We start from the raw sequence: 25,865 nt of genomic DNA on the forward strand, positions 1-25,865 counted from the left end.
ACAAAAATATGAAGTGAATAGTCTGGTAGGAATGTGATCTTGTCTATCACAATCAGTGCAACCTGATGAGTTAGAAACCTAACACCTAATATCTGAAAATAGGAAAGAAAGGAAAGAAAAAAATGTATCAACACCTGTGATGAAGTCTTGGTCACGACTAATGGTCTGTTGTTATGCTATCTTATGACTCCTATTCTCTCCCAATGTATCTGCATGCATTCCTCTTAATCTGCCTCTCGGGGTTTCTACTCAGACTCCCTACTGTTTTTCTAATGTTTAATTTAACTCCCTTATTTGTGATCCAACTAAGTTTCTGTGGAAGCAGCTGTGTGCGGTAATAGGGGGTTACATTTATTTTTGTAGCAAGGTTGTGTATAGAACACTGTGTTAGAGTCTGAAAAAGATATACGTTGCCTTAGCTAAAGCCAAAAGATGCCAGGAATCTAGAAAATTGGAGTCCTGTGTTTATTCTGCCTTAAAGAAGACTCTCACTGCTCTTCAAGATCATCACTTAGTCTCTGTCCTTCGCTTGTGCCAATCCCCTGATCAAACCAAACGCATTGGCTAGGAACTGGGAGATCCCTGGGTAAATGCTGGCAAATGAATGCAAGTTTTTGTTCATTCATTTATTCATTATTCCCTTTGTTGTTTCTTATTTTGTTTACTGTACATTCAAAACAGGCTTTCCATTCTTTCCGATTGAACTTTTGAAGACTTCATAAAGACATGACTTTCCTGATAGGGTTGCAACAAGGATGATTCTGGCTTTCAGTGGTTGTTTAATTTGCTTCTGTCTTGGTTATTTTTCTGTTTGGTTTGAGTATGTATGAATAATTAATTTGCAACTAAAAACAAACAATCTGAGGGATATAAACTGAATCTAGACCATCTGATCACCAGAAATCAGTCAGGACACACAGCGGTTTACAGTCAATTTGGATTTATAGTACAGCCAAGGGCATTGGTAAATACACTTTTATATTTTATTTTAAAACTTTGATCATTTTATCACTTTTTTAGTTACATGAGTGGCACTTCTCGGAATAAACGTTTCCTGCTGTCAAATTATTCATTGGCTGTTGATTTAGCTGAAACCACAATAAGTCACAAAAGTACAGGTGCAAGTGAATAGGCAAAGGGGAACATGGAGCAAATGACACAGGAAGTTCATATGCATTTCTGCTCCCCTTCTCTTTCTAAATGACTAAATTGCTTATATTCTCTGGCAGACTGGTTTCATGAAGGCACGTGAATTTAAAAAGAATATGCTGATTTACAGTTCAAGCATATTGCCTGACTGAAATGTGATTTACTTCTCTATAAAGCATAGTTTTATGGGAGTAACATTAGACTGAGGTTTCCTTTTCATCAAGATATTTCATAACCTGCTGTACAAATCAAGAAATAAATGTTGTTTTTCTCTCCAGATGGCCCATCCCTTAGAAATCCCACTGAAGTGATGAAAACGACATCCAAACGAAAACAAATGGCTGGGGCACTCATGCTGATTGATCTGCTTTTTCATCAATATCACCAACACGGCAGCCAAAACCTGATGGAATGCCTTCATTAGAGCGAGGGTACTCCACACCCATGGAAAGTCTCCTAATAAAACACATGAGAAATGTCAGAATAAATTAACTTCATTGTGCTGCGAGGGAGTTTGGAAATATTTTCATATCGTTATTAATGTCAGACCTTTTTATTTAACATTCCCCACATCAAAGAAAACAAGCAATACAACACACAGCACAATATTAAAGAATCTCTACCTGGGCTCCCGAGTGGCTCATTCAGGAGAAACCGCTTGGAGGTCAGGATCTGGTGTCACACTGCCTGGATGAAATCGGCCGTCTCACTGGCCAGGTCTCCCAGGGAGAGGGATTCTTGGTCAAGCATCATTGGGCTTGGGTGGGCTGAAGTCATCGCATTGGCATTTCAACATGCCCGTGATATTTAAACGATATTCTCATCTCCATTGACTTCATGGACTAAACCCGCCACCCTAAGTTTGCAGCCAATAGTTAACAGACATTAATCAGATATCAAAAGAGGTTTGGAAAGTTGGGCTGTTTAGTGTCTTGTAAGTCAATGGTAAGATCTCCAAGGCCAGGGTCCGGTTGCAACCAAACTATATTAGACTAGTCAAAATCATTAGATTACTCTAAATCATTAGACTAGTCTTATTTTGACAGCTAGTCTAATGCAAGTTTGTTAGTTGCATAAAAATGAACACTAAGACTTCTCAACCCTTAATTTAAGTTTCTTTCCATTGAAACTGAGACTGTGAGACTATGGGGAGACAGTCACTCATGCTGACACCGAGCCGCCAACTGGCTCCCGCCCACCAGCAATCCCCCAAAACATTGAGACTCCTCCACAAAGAAATATCCAGAAACCCAATAGGGCTAGTACTTGTTCTACCACATTTAGAATACTGTGTTCTGCTCTAACACAATAGTAGAAAATAAAAAAATGTCTTCTTCTGCCCTTGAAAGATTTCTAAGAAGAGTACTCCTAACTTACGAATAACTCCTAAACTTAATACACAGACAGGGTAAAACAACTCAAGTTCTTCAACCTGGAACAAAGGACAGCATGTGGATATCTCATTGAGTTATTCAAATCCATTACCTCAAATTGCTGAATCCCATACCAATAAATGTAATCTTCATTAGCAGTTCTGTTGGATGAAAATTGAGGTATTGATTAGTTTCTCAAATGATGTACCACAGATATACTAAGGATTAGCATTAAATCCTCTGAAAATCACAATATACTTAATAATCTTAATGTCAGCATTTACATTTGACCCTGTTGAATAATCTTCACAAGGTCAAAGAACAGGACAGAGGGAAGGGGGCTTTTTAAAACATATTTCCAGCAACAATAACATTTCAAATTCTATTATGAAATTAATACATACAAAAAAGACCAAACTAGAATGCTATAGTGCATCATTTTGAAAATATTAAAATAAATATGAATTTACTATAGTTAGCTGTGAAAGAACACACAAAAAAGGTAACAATACGCCCATGTGGAGCCGAGCAACAATTTCAAAGTTATTGGAAGCCCACTGAACTTACAAAGATGCATTTTAATATATCATAATTAAAACCCTGCTGTTCAGAGAGTTATCCATATTTAAAACAGTGTTGTTTTGATTTGTGTTTCCTTTTCCATGTCTTTTTATGGCCCACTGTTCCACTTCCTTGTAACATCAGGGTGTGACAGGCACTTTGGCTGTATTGATTATCAGGGTCATACAACTGGGTAACTATAACAGCATTTGCTGGGTAAAATTGATCTGACGCTGAATAGTAATACCATTTACCAAAATGTGAGTGCAGGTCAGTGAGGTGTTAATATTATTTGGGGTCAGAAGCTGTTTGACATGGCAATCTGTTACTTTGCCCTTCATGCCTAGGGCAATCATTAAACTTGCACTTTAATAAGGTCTAAGCTATTTAAGTGACATATAAAAGCAGGCTCATTCATTATTTTTACAATGCTATATACTTTACTTGTCTTAGACAGAAAAGTGCTGAAAGATTATAGAGTGATGATTATTTTATATGGCTAAAATGTGTGTTTTGTATTTATATGTGTATAAATAAATAAATATATATATAAAGCATCTAATAAATGCATATAAATACATTAATGAGAAAATATGCACACTGAATATGATTTTTCAAGTTTAGAAAATATATATATGAAAAGCTTAAGATAAATATAATAATAATTAGAATACAAGTTTTTATTCACATCATACCACACCAATGTTCAGATCTGATGCTTTCAGGCAATTCATTTATAGGGCAGAGTCATTAGAAATGTATGCAATAAACTGAAAAGCGTGGGCAATTGATGCCACACAATGGTAATATATATATTGGAAAATACAGTGTTTGAATTGGGACTTGATATTAGATATTTTAGTCTTTTTGGCTTGAGAATGCTACTGTTAATCCATGCTATGCCATCCATCAAGTTCCCTACAGAAGTTTATAATTAGCTAAGTGCTGCTAGGATTAGGTCTACTGAGGTGGTCTTAATGAAGCTCAACTTACCGTGCAGCAACAACTGCTGAAATTGTTATTTTGAATGTGTTCTGGTTGTTATAGAAGCTCTTCTGTGTGCATTTCAGGTTCACATTGGGAGGACAAAAACATGTTAATGGTTATGGGGGGACACTTCTTTGAGGACACATCTATATTGTCTAAATGGCTCAGCGGTCAAAGCTGGATTGCAAACACAAGTCAGGTTAGACAGCTATTGCCTCTACTAAACATTCAGGGTAAATGCACACCAGCAGTATGTTGGCACCGAAAGTAAAGCTAATGTCACGTAAAATGTAATCTACTGAAAATAGTGAGCATGAGGGAAATTCTATTCTGTGTTTGGGTCTGTTGGGTTCCTTTGTTCGAATTGAGGGATGGAGGGATTCCAAAGTATACAGGGATAATTCCGCCAAACAACCTGGTGCCCTCTGTCAACGAGCTCGGGCTTGGTGGCAAGTGAATTTTCCCGCAGGAGAATGATCCGAAGCACAACTTCCTCATCTCTGAAAAATACATATCAAATTAGAAATATTATATATACAAACATATCATTATTTTAAATGTATTTCCATATATACTGTGGCACTGTGGGGGGGATGTCCACAGTGCTGGGCTCGATTAATAAGCAGGCTCACAGAACTAAAAAGAAAACCAAAGCCCAAACAAAGGTCTAGCTCTTAGCTGAGCCTACCTTCCTTCTTTAGTTCCCTTTCAAAACACCAAAACACAAACTAGCAAAGACACACCTGTCCAAATCACAAAAACACATCAGTTCAAAAGCAGAAACTTAATTACCAGTTGTTTTCTTCTATGTTTTAATATTTCTATTACACGCTTTCACTCCTGTTCATATGAAGAAATCAGTCCATTGAAATACATTCAGTTTTGAGGGAGCGTGTGATTGGGCTGCTGACAGCAGGAATGTCCACCAGAGCTGCAGTCGGGTACAGACCCAGGTGAGGACGACGAGCAGCAGAGGAGCTTCCCTGAGATGCTTTCTGACAGTTTGTGCAGAAATTGTTTGGTTCTGCAAACCCATGGCTTCATCAGCTGTCTGGTTGGCTGGTCTCAGGTGAAGAAGCTGGATGTGGTGGTTCACGTAGTCTGCAGTTGTGAGGCCAGTTGGACGTTCTGTCAAATTCTCTAAAACGACATTGGTAGATAAATTAACATTAAATTCTCTGGCAACAGCTCTGGTGGGCATTCCTGCCGTTAGCATGGCAATCGCACACTCCCTCAAAACTGGAGACATCTGTGGCATTGTGCTGTGTGACGAAACTGCACATTTTAGAGAGGTCTTTATTGTCCCCAGCACAATGTGCACCTGTGTGATGATCATGCTGTTTAATCAACTTCTCGATATGGCAAACCTGTCAGGTGGATGGATTATTTTTGAAAAGGAGAAATGCTCACTAACAGGGATGTAAAAATTTGGTGTACAACATTTTTGAGATATAAGCTTGTTGTGTGTATGGACCATTTCTGGGATCTTTCCTTTCAGCTCTTGATACATGGGACCAACACTTTACATGTTGCGTTTATACTTTGGTACAGTATACAATTCCAATAAAACTTCCTCCAAAAACTTCTTAATGTGATAAAATACATTTAGGCAGATAAATATTATATTTCTATGTCTAACAGACAACAAAAAACATGAGAAACAAATATATATAATGATTTTCATCAATTTTACCGTAATATAGTCCCTAGGTTATCCTAGCTTGTACACTGGGAGGGGAGGGTTAGAATTTTTCTCATGTTTTGTGATTCTTAGGTTACTAATCATGGGATAAACCCTTCTGTGTGCCAATTAATCATTGTGAATTACTTGCCAACCACACCATTAAACAGATAGCACTTTGCTAAATCCTGCTAATATGTACTGAGGCAGAGCCATGGGAATATTTGGGTTTTCATTACTGAGAGTTTGCCAACATTATTTCTCACACAAGCTTCTACCTTCCCTGATGTGGTTTTGTGAGAAGGGGAAAAAAAAGGTAGTGTATTACTATTAATCTGAGCAGCTTCTATCACCTAGGAACCTCAGAGAAAACATAAAGATTGCATCCATGGTGCAATGTAAACACGTAATCTAAATGCAAATAGATAAATTATACTTCAACCTCATCTTATCACTGTCCTTGGGGGCTATGAATTTTGCATATTAAGGTGCATGTTATTAGACAATTGGAACAGGATAATGATGAACCATGATCAAATATTTTCAATTGTGTTACAAGTATATAGATATGGCTTGCTCTGTAGCTGCACTATACAAGCTTTCAGGCTGTTGTACTGATTATATATATATATATAGGCCAAGATCCACAACATTTTCATATTTGTAAAAAAAAATGCTAATTCGTGTTCATATAAACAAGAGTCTTCCAAAATATTAAAGACAATTTTAGTATTCGCTGTCTGCTATGATCGTTTTTTAATATGACAGAAAAACAGAGAATCAGTCAGTACGATATTTGAACCATATTTATTTAAAGAAATGTGAACTAGGAGTACTAAAAAAACAAGAATGTGAGTTTCGATACCATCTACCAGTAATCCTGTGAAAGGGCACATATAAAATTCACGTACTATTGGAGAGAATACTGTCATTCCCGTAGAAAAACAATTATACAGTATGTATGTAGCTGTGTAAGGTAAGCAATACAAGTCTTTCCATTACAGGTCTTTCCATTACAATTAATGCTGTTTATACTTGTGCATTTATATGTAATGCCTGTGCTATTTCATGATTTTCCCTTGGGTCCAAACATCTAAGAAATGATTCAACCTTTCATCCTCACTATACAAGTCATCTATGGATTGGATCTTTCTGCTCGCTGGTAGTTAACCTTGTGCTGTGTCACTTGTGATGTGGATATTTCAGCTGCTTTTTGACCCGTCCTCTGCCTTTTAATGGATTGGGCTGCTGTTAAAATCTCAAACGTAGGCTCTGAATTTCCATTTTATAAAAATAAATAAATAATAATAAATAATAAATTAGCAGATTGTGATATTATGTTAATCACATGAAGCTCTACAAGATTCCAGTATGGCAGCATGACTTGTTTTAGTGTAATCCTATTGGAATATTTAATTTTGCTTCCAGAAAAGGCACCATAAGTTATAATGAAGGATTTGCAAGACAGTACTTGAGGTGGGAATTGTATTGCTATTTTAAAGCTTCTACAGTCATCAATATCTTGCCTGGTAATGTTCGTTAAGACCAGTTAATGGAAGGACACCATATTTGTGCAGAACAATCTGGAAAAACAATACCCCCTGTCATTTAGTATAGGTAATAGCCTTCTTGGAACATGTTTTTTTTAATTCTCTGTTACAAGATACCTAAATTATGTTTTAATGATCCACTGTACGTTTGAAGGCACTCTGCCAGCTTTTTAATATTTCTCAGAAAACAACTCAACGAGGTTTTCATTTATTTCTAAAGAACAGAAGAGGGGCATAATGGCTTGGAAAGCATATTCATATTTCATATCCCCATGGGAATGTGGCACAAAGTACGTGGGTTAGCATTAATGGGAGTATGTTAATTAGGGTTGTACAAATGGCCTGAAGTCGCACTGCTGCAGACTTCCAATTTTCTTCATCAGTTACACAACTTAAAGAGGTAGGGAAATTCAGCTGTATTTCCCTGTGATTTAATTTACTTGTTGCATTGTGTAGAACCTATTCTTGTTTCTGCTTAGTATATCGGCCATACTAATTTATTATTGGATTATTAAAGAGGGCTTATACAGATAGGGAAAGACATGTATCAGAGGTGCACCAACTTAAGTGTATATAATAAATCTCCAGTGGACGTCAAGTTTGTGTGCTACTAATTTACTTCCCCTGTCAATTTCCTCCTAATTAGCTGTGTCCTTAGATAAGCAACTGATTCTGGGAATACTCTGAATCGAAAGCAGCAGCAACAACTGAGAGTTGATTACTGTGTGCAAAATGGAAAACGGAGCATTTCAAAATATCAATAATGTGTAAATGCAGCTGATGAAAAAAAATAAGATCCTCAAAGTTGACGACTACGGAATGAGTAATGACAGTGTGTCACCCACTAGAAATATAATATTTTCCTAAGTCAAAACATGAAACACGTTTGACTGACACCTTACAAATGAGTAACACAGGATATAATATTGATAAGAGAGCTCTAGACTGACAGGTGTCTTAATGATATTTAAGATACAAAGTTTTCTATCTATTATAATAATGCATTGCATGATAGCGAGATCCTTGCATACACTATGAAGTAATAGATGGCAGATAACATATCATGTCAGACTACACTGAATCCCTTTAGCCTGAAACACAGACGGCTTTGAAAAGACTTGATTTAGGTATTCGAAACATCCCTTAAAATTGACAATGGAAACCTAAGCTCCAAGCAGACACCAAAGATTCAAATGTAAATCAACTAGAAGGAGATCAATGACCATGGGAAGGAGAGTTATGGGTAAATTGGACAAACCAAGAAGAAAGTATGTGGAATGTGGATAGGACTTTCATTGGATCCCTCAAGAAATGGCTTATTGAGATTCTTGGACCAGTAACTTCATCTGGAAAACTAAAAAATCATTAGTAGAAAAATGTTCTCAAAGTTGATGCTGTCCCTGTTTCAGTAACATAATACATCTATTAAGATGGGATGAGAGAGTGAAAAAATAATGGGAAGTTTCAATTCTGTATAAAAAATTGCATTTAAGATGCTCATTCTCTTGTGTAGTGAAATATGACATTTTGATCAGCATTCCTTTATGAAAGCAATCAATAAATAACTGCTGGTACAACAGATAGCAATTCTTAAAGTTTTAATCATGTCATAGATTTTTCCAAAGCTGAAAGATTTTGCCATCTATATAATATTTTCAAGGGAGCAATTTCAACCCAGTGAAAAGGACATACACAGCTATAAATACAGTTAAGAATGCATATTCAAACAAAGTTGATCTAAATTATTAATAGATATATTGAATAGTTAACAGTAAAGCAACAGCAGGATCACAAACATTTTGCAAGACAGACTTTATAGCAACATTTGCATACCCTTAGAGAGAATAAAAACACAAGAAATGCAGTTAATCTCGAAGGAACTCTTTTAAATGGTGCCAAACATAAAATAATAACAACGATATGCACCTGATATCTTTGAAATCTTTGCTTTTTGAACTTCAGTACAATTTGCACTGATTTGTTGCCCAGGGTAGACATAACTTTTGACTTATTGAAGTATCCGTTGATCTATTCAAATTTTCTTAGATTGAACAAAGCTGTAAAACTCCTTTTGCTTCCCAGTCTTGGAGTCTTGGTGGAGTCGGATTGCATTTTTAATGACACAAAGAAGCATGGAAAGATTGACAAGAAAAGACAAAAAGAGAAAATAATGGATCCCAGAGCAAAAACTGAAATATTGTGACCTCATTGAAAGAGGCAAGGGGCATCGATTATTTTGTGATTGCCTTCCCATCCTTTTCAGCACCTTTACTGGGACAGCACATTCTGCTTAAAAGATCATTCAACTACAGCTGCAGTTTCACAAGGTTTTGGAATTTAAGTTGGCTGCGGTTAATCGCAACAATTATCTTATTAATCAATTAGTAATTAAGTACTATTGTTAAATTGTTAAAAGTGCACTTTCATGGGCATGACAGGAACAATTTACTTTTAGTAAGTTTGATAGGATCTCCACTTTCAAAACCGCATATTACATACATGTAGATTTAAATGTATACATATGAATATACATCAATGTTTTCACTATATGGAAGTGTAAGGAAACAAATGATCCATAATAGTAATTTTGACAAAGTAGAAATTACATGCTTTACATTCCTATATCTTTATTTTGCAGAGTGCAGACATACATTCTGTAATTAAGCTAAGATTTGAGGCAAACTGTTTTTAAATGGCTTTACAACCTGCGTAGATGTAAATCAATGCAGTTAAAAAATCAATGAAGAAGGGTTTCTGATAAACAGCCCCAATGCGTAATGCTGTAAACCATAATCAATACAAGCTGCAACAGATTTTATCAAAATCACCAAATTAAGAAGCTGAAGCATGTTATGTGTAAAGTCGGGTAGAATTAGTGGAGATGCTGTCATTATAAATATCATTTGTTATCCTCAGATCACATATGCATTCAAACCCTTGCCACCTTTTAACATCCACATTCTAGAAGTGAGTTTTTCTTTAGAAACAACAATACAAAAGGCAAGATCCCCACTATTGTGGGTCCAAATCCCATACATTTAAACTCAAAATGATGACTACAAAGGAAAATGAGATCATATATGAAGTGATGATAGCTGGACCTGTTCTGAGCACTCTTCCCTAAAGACCAGGAAATCACCAGCACCCCACCATGGGGGTACTGTGCTGTAGGAAATCTAATCTTGCAGATGAAATGTACAGCTGAGGTGCTCTCTATTCCATGGACATCAAAGATCCCAAACAGCAGGGAGACCAAATCCAAGAACTGTGAAAAAACATGGCCTGTCTCCATTTCCCCCTGTGCCAGTTCAGTCTTGGATAAGGTCTGTTTTCCTTCCCATTGTTCTGAAGGCTTGTTTCCTTGGTTCCATTCTAGAAGTGACAGTATATTAGTGCTGTTCATTGGGAAGGAGAAGTTATGTGAAGCAATTTGAATGAAACGTCACTGTAATTTCCCTTTCTTATGAATGTACAATTGAAATTGAATGTGCTGTCATGTAAAAATATGCCCAAGTATGAAGTTATACACAATGTGGACTCTAACCAATGTCACAAATAATGTTTCCAAAAGTACAAGACAAAACCAATGTTTTAACAAGTGGCAACACAATAAGCATTTTGAAAAGCAACAATTGTATGCAAAACCAAGCTAGATTGCACATTATACTCAAATAGTTTACTCCCATTTACACATCCATTTAATTTCTGATTAGTAGCTAATTATTGGGTGCTGGTTGATCTTATATCCCTCATTAATTAAAGACTAATATAGGTATTGTCTTTGAAAATGTTGAACAACGAAAGCACTAATTGGCCAAATGGCATAAAGAATTAGGTTAATTAAAGTAATAAGAAAACCCTTACTGTAACTAAAGAATATTGTTATTTTATGTGTATGTTTTACACAATATTGGGATGACTAAGACAACACATTTCTAATAACGTATATAGATTAAATCTGGATTGCATTCTAAAACTTGTGGTTCTCCAGTCTGCATTTAATACTCTCTGTTAAAATGAAGGAAAGAGCAATCTTAGAGCTTTATTGCACATTTAGGATTTTCAGGGGAATTATAAAATAGGATTTCAGAGGCATATCTGCTGAGGGAGGTAGACTGGGGATAAGAATTGAGTCTATAAACAGGACTCATCTGTTGAAAGATATGTGAATATACACTGGAGTATTTTGGGGTATCAACATGGCTTACAGTAAATGCTCTCTGAATTAAATTTAAAGATGACATGGGTAAATGTCAGCTATTTTCCCGCTATAGCATTCTCTAATATTTTGGCTTATTTTTTTAATGCATCCTGCAGCTCAATATGAGACCGATCTCCCTTTCTCTGGTCTGTGGGGAATCCTGGTTCATATACGTTTTCTGGCAGATTCCTCTGAGAAAGGAAACCTCTGTTGTTCAGAATACATTCATTTAATCTTACTATCTGTGTCTGAACTGTAATTTTGATCCAAAGCATAAAATGTTGAAAACTGGGCTGAGGAAGGCTGTCTAATGATCTGTTTTTTTTGGTATCTTGGGCTCATTATGGCCTTCATTACAAATGGGGAATTAGGAAGAGTGTAATTACTTTTCACATCAATATGAGAGTTTAACCTTCTGTGACCCATTACATTTGGTGTTATAGTACTTATACAAGAAATATATCCCCCCCTAGATGTAGCCATGTATTGCTGATGACAAGTTCCAAGAGCGTTTTATAACCACCACTAAGGCTATTTGTTTCCTTGTTGTGAGAAAATCATTTATGATGAGCTTGTATTCTCGGTGGGACAATACCACAATAATAAGGATGCAAAGGTAAATCCTTCTATAAAATTATGCTGTTGCGTGATGAGGTTTTGTATACAGCATTCATCTGGTCTTAAAAGAGTCTATATATATATATATATATATATATATATATATATATATCTGTACACTGGGATTTAAAAGGTATAATACATTAAATAAAATGAATGTTGTTTTCTTTGTATATCATTGTTAAATCTTTCTTTACAGCTGCATTCAGATTATCCATTATTAACAACCCCTTGAGTACGCATACGCTGGGATGCCTTTGCTTATGTAGAAAGCGGTTATTAATATTTTAAGTTAATATGGAAAGGAAAAAAGCTATTTTTTCTCTTGAGAACTCCAAGCTGATATCCAGTAGTTCAGACAACCCCCTATAGAAGGAAGTAGAAAGTAGAAGCAGTGATTGAAGTAATGGAGTGTGGGCCAAGGAGCTGTTGCAAAGCCAGAGCCTGCCTAGGTGGAGGGATGCTGTTTCTGAGTTTAAGCAAGAAGAGGCGTGGTGGCAGCACGATGGAAGTGAGCTACTGATGCTGGGGAAGGAACTTGTTGTGTGGTATTTATAATACAATGCTTGGAGCTGAGTAAAGCATGATTGGGAGTTGTCCTCCTGGAGCCAGAGGTAGGGGGAGCGGGGGAATCTATCAAATAGCGCACCTCTAACTGTGTACAGTACTAATGCAATTAGTAAAATCAGTCACACTACGATATGCTACCAAATAAACCACAATTCATTCATAATACTGTGAATATATAGTTTCACAGACATGTTGTTGCATTGACATGTTGGTTTGTGCAAAATTGTTAAGAATAATATCAAACCAGTCCACACACCACCAAGGTGAATTGGAATTGGCTGAAGGCGGGGTTCGCCCAGGGAGCCATACAAGCTAGAACCGCCACTGTTCCTGCTGATATAAATGAAAAAATGTGTATAGGGCACATCTAACTGCATTGACCAGATGATAATTTTCTCTCACTAAAAGGAATGTGCTCTGAATATATGAGAGGAAAAGTAGTACTGATTGCAGTGTCTATATTAATAGTCTTTAAACTGTACTGTATATTCTTCTTTTGTTGTTAGAATTATTCTCAAAGCCAAGTACAACAAACATGTTTTTTTATGTACTATTAGATTAAACACAAGCGGTACTTGATTCCAGTGAATTATGAATACATTTCAAGGCACTAGACTTCATAGGTGGATCATTATCCAATTAGGGAACACATGGAAGAATTGGGAATTATGCCATTAGTCCAATTACTGCAAGGACCGACTTCAGTGCGGAGGAATTTGTGATACATGCTTGCTTCATACATCCATTGATCTACTCATCATATGTTTAGGTTCAGGAGCTACACTAGCGTTCAAAAGTTTGGGGTCACTTGTGTCCTTGTTTTCCATGAAAACATACATGAAATGAGTTTGAATAGGAAATATAGCAAAATGAATATAGTCATTGACAAGGTTAGAAATAATGATTTTGAATTAAAATAATAATTGTGTCCTTCAAACTTTGCTTTCATCAAAGAATCCTCCATTTGCAGCAATTACTGCCTTGCAGAGCTTTGGCATTCTAGGTGTCAATTTGTTGAGGTAATCTGAAGAGATTTCACCTCCCACAAGTTGGATTGGCTTGATCGGCACTTCTTACATACCATACGGTCAAGCTGCTCCCACAACAGCTCAATAGGGTTGAGATCCGGTGACTCTGCTGGGCACTCCATTATAGACAGAAAACCAGCTGACTGCCTCTTCCCTAAGTAGTTCTTGCATAGTTTGGAGCTGTGCTTTGGGTCATTGTCCTGTTGTAGGAGGAAATTGGCTCCAATCAAGTGCTGTCGACAGGGTATGGCATGGCATTGCAAAATGGAGTGATAGCCTTCCTTCTTCAAGATCCCTTTTACCCTGTACAAATCTCCCACTTTACCACCACCAAGCACCCCCAGACTATCACATTGCCTCCACCATGCTTGACAGATGGCGTCAGGCACTCCTCTAGCATCTTTTCATTTGGTCTGCGTCTCACGAATGTTCTACTTTGTGATCCGAACACCTCAAACTTAGATTCGTCTGTCCATAACACTATTTTCCAGTCTTCCTCTGTCTAGTGTCTGTGATCTTTTGCCCATCTTAATCTTTCCTTTTTCTTGGTCAGTCTGAGATGTGTCTTTTTCTTTGCATCTCTGCCTAGAAGGCCAGCATCCCGGAGTCGCCTCTTCACTGTTGATGTTGAGACTGGTGTTTTGCGGGTACTATTTAATGAAGCTGCCAGTTGAGGACCTGTGAGGTGTCTGTTTCTCAAACTAGACACTCTAATGTATTTGTCCTCTTGCTCAGTTGTGCACCGGGGCCTCCCACTCCTCTTTCTATTCTGGTTAGAGCCAGTTTGCACTGTTCTGTGAAGGGAGTAGTACACAGCGTTGTACGACATCTTCAGTTTCTTGGCAATTTCTCGCATGGAATAGCCTTAATTTCTCAGAACAAGAATAGACTGATGAGTTTCAGAAAAAAGTTATTTGTTTCTGGCCATTTTGAGCCTTTGATCGAACCCACAATTGCTGATGCTCCAGATACTCAACTAGTCTATAGAAGGCCAGTTTTATTGCTTCTTTAATCAGCACAACAGTTTTCAGCTGTGCTAACATAATTGCAAAAGGGTTTTCTAATGATCTTTTGCCTTTTAAAATGATAAACTTGGATTAGCAAACACAACGTGCCATTGGAACACAGGACTGATGGTTGCTGATAATGGGCCTCTATATGCCTATGTAGATATTCCATTACAAATCAGCCGTTTCCAGCTACAATAGTAATTTACAACATTAACAATGTCTACACTGTATCCATCCATCCATCCATTTTCTATACCGCTTGTCCTGGTGAGGGTTGCGGTGGCAGCATATTAAGCAAGGCAGACCAGACCTCCCTTTCCCCAGCAACAGATTCTAGCTCCTCCTGGGGGATTCCCTGGCGTTCCCAGGCCAGCCGGCAGATATAATCCCTCCAACTACTGTACACTACACTGTATTTCTGATTAATTTGATGTTATTTTAATGGACCAAATTATTTGCTTTTCTTTCGAAAACAAGGACATTTCTAAGTGACCCCAAACTTTTGAACGATAGTGTACATTCCAAGTTTGAACAAATGACTAAACACTTTTTGTCTCCTAATGTGATAATGAGGATTTTTACTTAATCAAGGCAATTTAAAACATCAAAATTCATAAAAGTGAAGGCAAGAGATCACAGAGAAATCGCCCAAGATAGAAAGTGATACTTTTAAAGAACGCTCTGATCCCCAAGAATAATATATTCAGCACTAAAAATTATAAAAGTTTATAAAACACCAAATTATTTTCATCCCAAGCTAGAAATTATGCTAAATGTTCACAAAAAATATAGTTATTCATCATGGAACAAAGATTAAAAGAAGGTAGCATAATAAATTATTCTGATTGTTTTATGTTGAAGCAAGTTAAAATAAATTATCAACTCTTTGTGGTAAAAACCTTGAGGGCCAATTATCAGTGATTCTAATTAATCTGAAGCAGTTGAATTCATTAATGCAGCTTCTAGTGAGACACAGGCATCAAAACATTTGGTCAGCATGACCTACATTGCTTTACAGAACTCAAGAATTTCTGAACGTATTTCTCCCACAATCTCCCATTAGGAATAATTACATTACAAACAGCAAATTTTCCACACAAGCCAAAACCTTTGTTAGAAAAACAGTGTTTCTGTTAGAAAAGTGATTTTATAATTAACTGTACTTGTTAGTGGGCTTTTCCAAAGCATGCTGATCATCTGCCTGATGGGAGACACGGCAGTTTGTTAGATTTACATGATCAAATAATGAGATGCAGCTTTTAAAAATTACAATTAATCATTTATAGTTTTTTGATCACTTTTAACTGTCTCAGTAAGGACCTGATGGTTCCTGGAACTGGATATTGACACCGTATCAGGGATATGACAAGATTGCACCTTTTTTATTTAATAGTTTTAATTATTCCAAAATTAAAAACGCAAACCTATGGCATGCATCATTGTTCTAACCTTACTAGGTGTTAACTGTCATCTTACCAATTCAATACAACATTGAACAGACAATGCTTAAAATAAGATTGCAAGAGCAAATCAGAATGAAGAAAACATACAAAGAGGCTTTTTATTCAATACAAGAAATAAATAGAGCAGGGAATGGATTATGGAGCCCACACACTGACCAGGAAATCATTGGCTGGATGATGCTCTCCTATTCCCTGGCACAGTTCTGCAACAGGGGGCTTAGTGTGTAACTTTCTGTGGAGATCTGCCATAGTGTGAGCTACAAAATTGCCCTAGGGTTGCTGTGTTTTTGTATGTCAGTGAGAGTTTTATTGCACGGCTTGATTGTCTCAATAAAGCCCCTTTCTGAAGTCAGTCCAAGATCCACAGCTTTTTCTGGGATGGGCATCTCAGTCTGTCACTGAATATGTGCCTCGTACTGAGTCAGTGAAGAATTAAGCCCCATTCACACAGAAACGTTTGCAGCCTTTTTTGTGGCATTTTGTTGACAGAAAGGTTGGGGTGAAACAGTCGAAGGTGATATTTCAACACCAGGAACTTTCCACCAGCAGCAACGGGTCTGTGTGAATGGAGCAGGATAGGAATGACAGCATAAGACTCATCACGTCCTTGCATTCTTATAACTGGCATAACCAATCAGAATAGGGGTGAGTTTTTCTTATTTATTTTAGTTGATTTCACTTTGCTGCAGTATATGTCAAGACCCCACACAATGCCTCTTGTTACGCTACCATGAAGCGAGAGCTGAGTTGAACTGGGTTCACTGATTCAAATGACCTGAGATTGCTGGGTCCAGTGACCACACTGTAAAAACACACAACCATACAACCTGATGACCTGGTCATAGCGCAAAAATTCACCTAGATTGACGTATCCTGACAATTTGTTCTTCATTCTATTTGTTCCGAACTGAACCGGCACTCTGGTTAGGACCAATAGCACAGTAACCACAGTGGAAGGAAACTGGCAAAATGTGGAAATTATCAAACTATTACAAACACATCCAGAATATCAGTCCATGTCTACTCTCCCGAATCCACATGCTTCTATTGCATGTCGTTCCTAAGGCTACAATGCTCTTTTCGGCATTCTCTTGAATGGGTACCTCCCAACATTTTGCCAGCATTCAAAGTCAGTGTGAATGGGGGTGCAATAGGAAAAAAACTGGAAAATGCTGCCTGCTTTTTGCTTGAATTTGAGTGTGAAAGGGACTTCTGATACTAGATGGTGCAAAGTATTCCAGGACAGTGTGAATCCACGTCTCAGAGGTTAATAAGAAGTGGTCCAGGTTAGATCAAACAGGACTGAGTAGACTTGTGCTGTCTGAGTACCTTCCCCCGACCCTGGAAAAAAAAAGAGAAAAGTAAAAGAATTTAAAACATAATCTGAAAGCCAATTATAAAATCATACCAGTCTGCCAGTGCTGATACCGAACACTGTCAGGAAGAATAGAGAAGCCTCTATTGTTTCTATTCAAAGCAGTCTATAGTAAGAGGAACATTGTGCCTGCTCTCTTTCATTCGCCTGTTTTGTAACAGAAACATCACAATGTATTTCTTGAATCTCAGCAGGACTTACATTAAATCAGCATTCACTAGTCATGGAAATAAGTTTCAAATGCCATACGTTTTCTTTTAAAACCTCTTTGGAGAGAAAATGAACTGAGTTGCTGCATAAAATCTCGATAAAGGAACTATGATAACAAAGATGAAATCACATCGGCCTCTCTGGTGACTGAATAATGTTTTGAACGTAATGCACATGTCTCTGGATTTCTCTTGGTAACTTGCTTATAGAATATACTTTCTGGCCACAATGCCTTACATTGTATCCACTCTGAGCTCTTTAAAAATACTACAGTAATATTTGTATCCGTAAATGGTCTGTGTTTTTTATTCCACTGTGAAAATACAGTCCCCTTAAGGGCTTAGAGATGTTCAGCAGTCACCAAACACTTCATCCTCGGGGCTCTTTTAGCACAACTGTCTCTTCCTCTTTGCTCTCCTAATGATTGTATCATTGTTCCATTCAAAAGCAAGCCACGGACACATCTGAGCAGAATGCCAAAGGTCTATTGCATGTGAAGCTTCAAGGCAAACTATTTTTGAATCAGGCATCAACTATGGTGGAATCTACTGATCTAAGCAAGGACTAACAAGGATCTCCAACTATCTTAAGACAGGCAGCTAGGATATATGTTTAAATAACTACTGAATGCAGGTGAGCAATAGACCACTGTAGCTTTAAGAGTGAAGAAACAGCATTGTTGTGCCAAAAGACATTCATTATGCACCGTGTCTCATTTGCATGGATAGGTAATGAGCTGCTAAGTCTTAACCCACTTACTTACAGTTTCCTCTGTCACCAACCAATAGAAAAATGCTCACCTCCATTGACTTCAGGAGGACATTTTATTTTCATTGCAATATCCCCTGTGACATGTCTGTACAGCTGTGGCCCTTGCTTTTCCAGTTACCTACCAGCTATAAGCTGGTGAAGTGAAGCTCCTTTAATCACCTAAGGTACAAATTGCGGTATATTCCTCAGAGTGTTTATTGTAATGTGACTATATATATATATAAAAGTAACTAGTAGTACTGATACTGGAGGCTTTGTAGAAACTGTATGGACAGAAATACAGATAACTTTCCACACTAAGATAGTCTTATCTTTTATGTGCACTCTACATTTTAAGTACAGTTGGTGTTTTTGCTTCTCATCTCACTGGAAATGATTTGTTGAGAAAGAGAATGCATGCCTTTGGGATTATTATTGTACAGATGGGTGTTTTGAAGTGTATAATATAGTTTTAAATCCTTCATATTTCAGGAGAGAAAGTGTTGTAAAACCCAAGATTTCCCCACAGATCTTCCTCATAGGCGCTTGGAAAAAAAACAATCCATTCTGGATGCGAAATGAAATCATGTTAAAAAACATAAAATGCTCCAGAGGTTTCTGTTCTGTTCTCACATACTTTTTAAATCAGTGTGCGAACTTGTGCCTGTGTTTTACTATTAGTGGGTCTTAGCCTTCTTTCATTGAGAAAACTTCAAATCAGTATCTAAATCAGGAACAGTTTTGGAATTTGTGAATGTCTGACATCATCTCAGTGAGAGCTGAGCTCATGTCGCTTGCATTCATGTTTGTATTATACTGACAATATAAATTGTTGTGTACATTGATTTAATACAACGACAATTAAAAACCCAACACACTATTGAGTAAGGACACAGGAAAAAGTATCCTGTGGCAGATTCTTCTGCTAAAAACAAAAGTGTGATCCCAGTAATACCTAATTTGGAATATATGTTTTTGTTAATTGTTAATGATCTGTAGCGGTGGTTGTACTTCTCATTTTGTTATAATATAGCACATTTCTGAAAGCAAGGGCTATCAATTTTAACTACTCTAACATTGTACTCTGCAGAGTTGGATAATGCCTTTGAGCAAACTGGCAAGGCATGAATTGAAATTGCAAATGAGAACGTCTGTAGAGTTGCTGAGGTTGTACAGCTGTAAAGTAAACTACCTCACCTTAAGGGCTTGGAGCAAAACTGAAGCTTGGAACTGGGTCAGTAATACAGAAAGGAAGAAATAAAAGCACAGGCGTCTCCCAAGTTCTGGATAGATCAGTCTCTAGCAATGCTGCATTATCAAAACTATCAAAATAATAATATAGTCCATTCAAATGATTTTAAGGAAGCAAAGACTGATTGCTACCACTGCTAAACACAACTATATTTGTAACCAAAATATAAATATCTGCAAGAAAAGCTGTATCTCCTTGATTTATGCCATTTCCAAAACTCAAGGACAAATGAATTAGCCAGCGAATGGGAAACAGATGGTTTTGAAGGACAGTCTTTCTGCCTCAGGTGAGAGGGACCATATTGGACAAACAGTAACTGTCAAGAGGAATGATCAATTTCAGAAAATCAGTCTTGTCAGTTTTGTCATCTGAAGATGAATTTAACTGTCATTACATAATTTTAAGTGACACGTTTTCAATTACTTGAAGGGGTTTGAGTTGAATGCCCTTTTTTTATGATGTTATATATCACCCAACAATAGCAGCTCACAATACATTTCCTTTGAACTTTATATTTAAATGACATATAATATAAAGGAAGTATTATAGTAGAAAATACATTTGTGACTATCTGAGCCATTAGTGGGGAGCAAATATAACATGCATTTGATCCACCATATCAATAAAACTCTTACTTTACCAAATGTTCATATATGCATACCTTGTAAATTAGAAGTGTTGTGGAAAGTAGTAGATGTTGTGTCAGCTATAGTTTATTGTTATCTCTGAGTGAAACATTAGTATTTTGGATTTTGGATGGTGTTTTCCATTTACAACATTACCCATAAACCTAGTGCTCCATAAATCTACAGTATTGTACAACAACACTGTTATTACATGAATGGCAGGCTCAATAAACTCTGGGATTCTCTACCTCCAAGGTCTGGTATCAACATACAGATACAACAGTGTCAAACCAGACAGCTTGAAACTACTATGTCATTAATCATGGCGTTGGCTAATTAGTCAATTAGACATTTCAACAGAGTATGATTAGCTAATGAAATGGGCTGCTAAATGGAAGTAATCATTTCCTTTTTGAATAACAATGAATATATATAAAAAATTGAACAATTACTATGATCACATCTCCCTTTGACACAATCAATTTTACTTTGCAATGACAGATCTGCATTTTATTTTAGGGCTATTGTAGAAAACCTTCCTTCTTCCCATCCTGTAGGTGATCATTTCAAGCAGGGTGAGAAAATGGAAATAAATAAAAATAAAAATGAATAAATACAATAAAAACAATAGATGTTGTATTCTCTTCATAGATCCAGAGATGTATATAACACTATGTCAGTCTGTACTTGAATATTTTGCACATGGCCTGCTGGAGAATAAATAGGATTTGGTAACACTTTACAATATTTAGTCTCTCTAGTTACAGTGTATTTACATAGTAGGTACTCACTAACTACATTTGTAGTTACTCATAAGATCAGTGTAAATATGCATTATTACAACATACTTAATGTGTAAAAATGATTAATGGTGTATATATAAGTACACAATTGTAACTGCATTTGTAACTATGTTTGTAACTAAGCTTTCTCTTAAATGCACATGTGATTACATATAAAATGTACAAATACAGGTACAGATGGAGTTTCTGAGTACCTACTATGTAAATACACTGTAACTAGTGAGACTGGTTGTAAAGTGTTACCATATTTCAATATATATCTTATACACTCACCTAAAGGATTATTAGGAACACCATACTAATACTGTGTTTGACCCCCTTTCGCCTTCAGAACTGCCTTAATTCTACGTGGCATTGATTCAACAAGGTGCTGAACGCATTCTTTAGAAATGTTGGCCAATATTGATAGGAAAGCATCTTGCAGTTGATGGAGATTTGTGGGATGCACATCCAGGGCACGAAGCTCCCGTTCCACCACATCCCAAAGATGCTCTATTGGGTTGAGATCTGGTGACTGTGGGGGCCAGTTTAGTACAGTGAACTCATTGTCATGTTCAAGAAACCAATTTGAAATGATTCAACCTTTGTGACATGGTGCATTATCCTGCTGGAAGTAGCCATCAGAGGATGGGCACATGGTGGTCATAAAGTGATGGACATGGTCAGAAACAATGCTCAGGTAGGCCGTGGCATTTAAACGATGCCCAATTGGCACTAAGGGGCCTAAAGTGTGCCAAGAAAACATCCCCCACACCATTACACCACCACCACCAGCCTGCACAGTGGTAACAAGGCATGATGGATCCATGTTCTCATTCTGTTTACACCAAATTCTGACTCTACCATCTGAATGTCTCAACAGAAATCGAGACTCATCAGACCAGGCAACATTTTTCCAGTCTTCAACTGTCCAATTTTGGTGAGCTTGTGCAAATTGTAGCCTCTTTTTCCTATTTGTAGTGGAGATGAGTGGTACCCGGTGGGGTCTTCTGCTGTTGTAGCCCATCCGCCTCAAGGTTGTACGTGTTGTGGCTTCACAAATGCTTTGCTGCATACCTCGGTTGTAACGAGTGGTTATTTCAGTCAAAGTTGCTCTTCTATCAGCTTGAATCAGTCGGCCCATTCTCCTCTGACCTCTAGCATCAACAAGGCATTTTCGCCCACAGGACTGCCGCATACTGCATGTTTTTCCCTTTTCACACCATTCTTTGTAAACCCTAGAAATGGTTGTGTGTGAAAATCCCAGTAACTGAGCAGATTGTGAAATACTCAGACCGGCCCGTCTGGCACCAACAACCATGCCATGCTCAAAATTGCTTAAATCACCTTTCTTTCCCATTCAGACATTCAGTTTGGAGTTCAGGAGATTGTCTTGACCAGGACCACACCCCTAAATGCATTGAAGCAACTGCCATGTGATTGGTTGATTAGATAATTGCATTAATGAGAAATTGAACAGGTGTTCCTAATAATCCTTTAGGTGAGTGTATATTACACAGATTTAGCATACCTCAATAATTGTTTCAGTGAATCTTACAAGAGGGTTTTCAGTTTTCCTTGCAAACAATATGACAATTGTTCTAATTAATTATTTGCATTCAAATACTTCAGACTTTTTTTACAGAGTAAAGCAACAGCCATTGCCTCCCCCAGCACCCACACACTCACACACACCAGCACCAACACTATTTCTGGAAGCCACTGTTACAAGAGACTCACACATTTGGATCTTTCACCAGCCAATAAGCCAGCAGGTACGGATTCAAGTTATTCACACAGTTTTTGTTACATGGGCATCACAACAACACAGTTGATTCCTTTCTCCATTGTAGTATCTTCCCTACATTTGTATTAATCTTCCTTATGTATAGTGATTATTTTGATTTTGAAAGTGTCAAATGTATGTGATTAAGTCATAATGTTCTCATCATCTCAAAAAATGTATTTGCAGGCAACGTTGTCTTGCTTAATTTTGTGATTAGCTGAATGGAAGCCTTAGACTGGAAACTATGCTGGGTTTTGTTTCCAAGGTAACACTTTTTGGACCCCCCCCCCAACACACACACACACACACACTTTGTGCTTGGACTGTGGACAACTCTAAAACATAGTTTACAGATCACTGCTGCACACATGAGGAAAAACACACTATTTGTGAGACAGGGAGCTCAGGAAACACCACCAGCGCGTATATATATTGCAATAGCAGTAGGGAAGTGCACTTGAGGTCCTCAGTGGAAAACAAAGAGCAATATTAACTTGCTTAGTTTCTAATGTAATCATTAACACTGCACCATAAATAAAGAATAACTGTCTTTCTGTCTCTCATATGATGTCTGCATAAAAACATAAAAATGATTTAAAAAAACAATGCTTGCCATATCAGCACTTAACTACGAATATTTTAGCCCCAGACTAACATTAATATGCATGTTCTGAAGCATTGTTTTAAGAATTTGTTGACATCTGTCTTCTACAGTGCAAGCATGTTACTTAGGCTATATTCACTGGAGCCATTTTCATTTCTGCTTCAGTGGTATGCATGCCAATAACCTAAACTGATCCCCTAGAGAACATGCAATAATACACCGAAACACACCCATAAGACTTTGTTGTCTACCCTCATTTATTACAGGGTGGCAACACCACAATAAAAGCAATTGCTGTCTTTTTATAGCTGACGAGGTGACAATGGGCTGTGGATGTTCCCTATCAAATGTATCTCCTTTTTTCAGCTGCAATTACAAATTATCACGGCCACCCCCACCCATGCCTGCAGGGATAATAAATCAACGTCACTAATTTGGGGACTCCCAGTTATTTTACTGATTTGATAAAACACATTAATAGAATTAGCTGCTTATCTGTCTCAACAGGAGAATCTTCCCCAAAAAAACAAAGAAAAAAAAAACAACAGGGAAAGAAAGCTTACAAGTACAATTGTACTTATTTGATGTGCCAGTAAAGCCAGTATTGTGATTCCTGTTGCCTTTACTGTGAAGCTGATAATGTGTGAGTGTGAAAACAATGTGGAGAAGCGCTATCAATTATGGCCTCATTGTTTGAGTTTCATGCATAATTAAAGCTGGACAAAGAAGACAGCGCGCTGTAACAAGGAGAGAAACAAAGGATTCAGCATCCAGGCCCACTGAAGAGAATCATGAATATTAAACAAACAGCAAATAAAAGCCCTGTAATTACAGTGTTTTTTATTAGGTTCAAAAGCCAATAGTGTCTGGGAAGGGATCTTGAAAGGCATGTTTACAAAAGGTCAGAGGGAACGGCGACTGTTGGATGAGCGCCGCAGTTAGGAGTGATTAATGTATTTCCCTTGAATATTCAAACAGACTGGTGAAATAGAGAATTTGAACAATATTATAGTGAAGTTTTGCGCTCGTGTAGAGAGGCCCGGGCTTGAATGGTTCTCATGTGGCCAATATATAGTGTGGTACACATACTATAGTAAACACTGCAGGAGGTGTAATTGAAATTGATGTCTTTGGACTATCTATTGACACGAGCCAGTATTTACATGTGTGCTCTGTGCATGTACAGGCCGTATATGAAGAGAGCCAAATCCCTGCGGAGAGATGTATCTCGATACCTTCGCTTGAAAGGAAGTAACTACATAAAACAGGCTGTTTGAAAATCAGATCATTAGAAAAGAGTGCAAAGAGAAACATAGAGATACAGACTTAATGGAGATGGAAAGAGTAGAGAGGAATTATATACATTACTTACAAATGTGTTAGGTCAGCTGAAATTAGACAATACAACAAACAGGGTAAGTGATATGTAAATAAATTAAATCACACAAAAGACAGATGTATTTCAGTATATAGTAATTCGCACAAAGTGAAGATGCATTAGACAAATACATGTAATTTAAAACAATATAGTTGCAATTCCATCAAAGACTGTCTTCCTTAATGCATTTTGCTTCATTGTTACATACACCCAAGTGCTAAATTCCAGCTTTATTACCAGAGAAAATTATAAACAACAAAGAACAGGAACAGATGCTGTTATCCACTGGCCCACACATTCAGCCTTGAGGCAGCTCAAAAGTGGCCTTTATTTAGCACTGGGGTGCCCAGGCATAAACCCATAGGAAAAGCCATTCAGAGCATACAATTGCAAAGCCACCACTCACAACATAGCTGCAATTCAATATATATTTTTCAATATATGTTTCTTATATGTTGTGACACCGTGTGGGGTTGGACACGGCAGCTGGGGCTATAAAGGCAGGGTTTGGGGAACACTAGGCAGGGACATGGTGAATTAAGTGCGTATTTATTATTTATTATTTATAGCACTAGAGTTAATAATAAAAAAAGGGAACAAACAGAAAGATAAAACCCTAAACAGACGCAGAAAATCTGAACTCATTATTGACACTGAAACAGGTCCCTAACTACACAAATACATAATTACATAAAACACTACAAACAGCAACGTTTTCTTGCTTTAAAACCTGCAGTCATAACACTTTGAAGTAGGAATTAATATGTTTTATATAAACAAACTACTCCACACATTCAACGCAAAAACAAGGGGCAAAGAAGTAAATAGATGAATATGATATGAAAAAAAAAACGTGATTGCATAAGTATTCAAACCCTTTGGTGTGGCAAACATAATAAGAAGGTATAAAA

At 37.2% G+C, this 25,865-nt stretch overlaps 1 protein-coding gene across 5 annotated transcripts in view; it reads right to left on the reverse strand.

Moving 5' to 3' along the window:
- Positions 1 to 5,061: 5,061 nt before the first annotated feature.
- The window catches only part of gxylt1a (glucoside xylosyltransferase 1a), a 64,589-nt gene continuing 43,785 nt past the window's right edge, over positions 5,062 to 25,865 (reverse strand). For 2 of the 5 annotated variants that reach the window (XM_066723585.1, XM_066723584.1), the window contains exon 9: positions 16,116 to 17,532. In XM_066723585.1, coding sequence (XP_066579682.1) covers positions 17,459 to 17,532 — 74 coding nt within the window. In that variant the 3' untranslated portion in view covers positions 16,116 to 17,458. Of the gene's footprint in view, positions 5,211 to 16,113; positions 17,533 to 25,865 lie in introns of those variants that run through there. The other 3 variants (XM_066723589.1, XM_066723582.1, XM_066723588.1) reach the window with 3 other exon arrangements.

The sequence above is a fragment of the Amia ocellicauda genome, chromosome 15 (assembly GCF_036373705.1).
Source record: "Amia ocellicauda isolate fAmiCal2 chromosome 15, fAmiCal2.hap1, whole genome shotgun sequence".
NCBI classification, from domain to species: domain Eukaryota; kingdom Metazoa; phylum Chordata; class Actinopteri; order Amiiformes; family Amiidae; genus Amia; species Amia ocellicauda.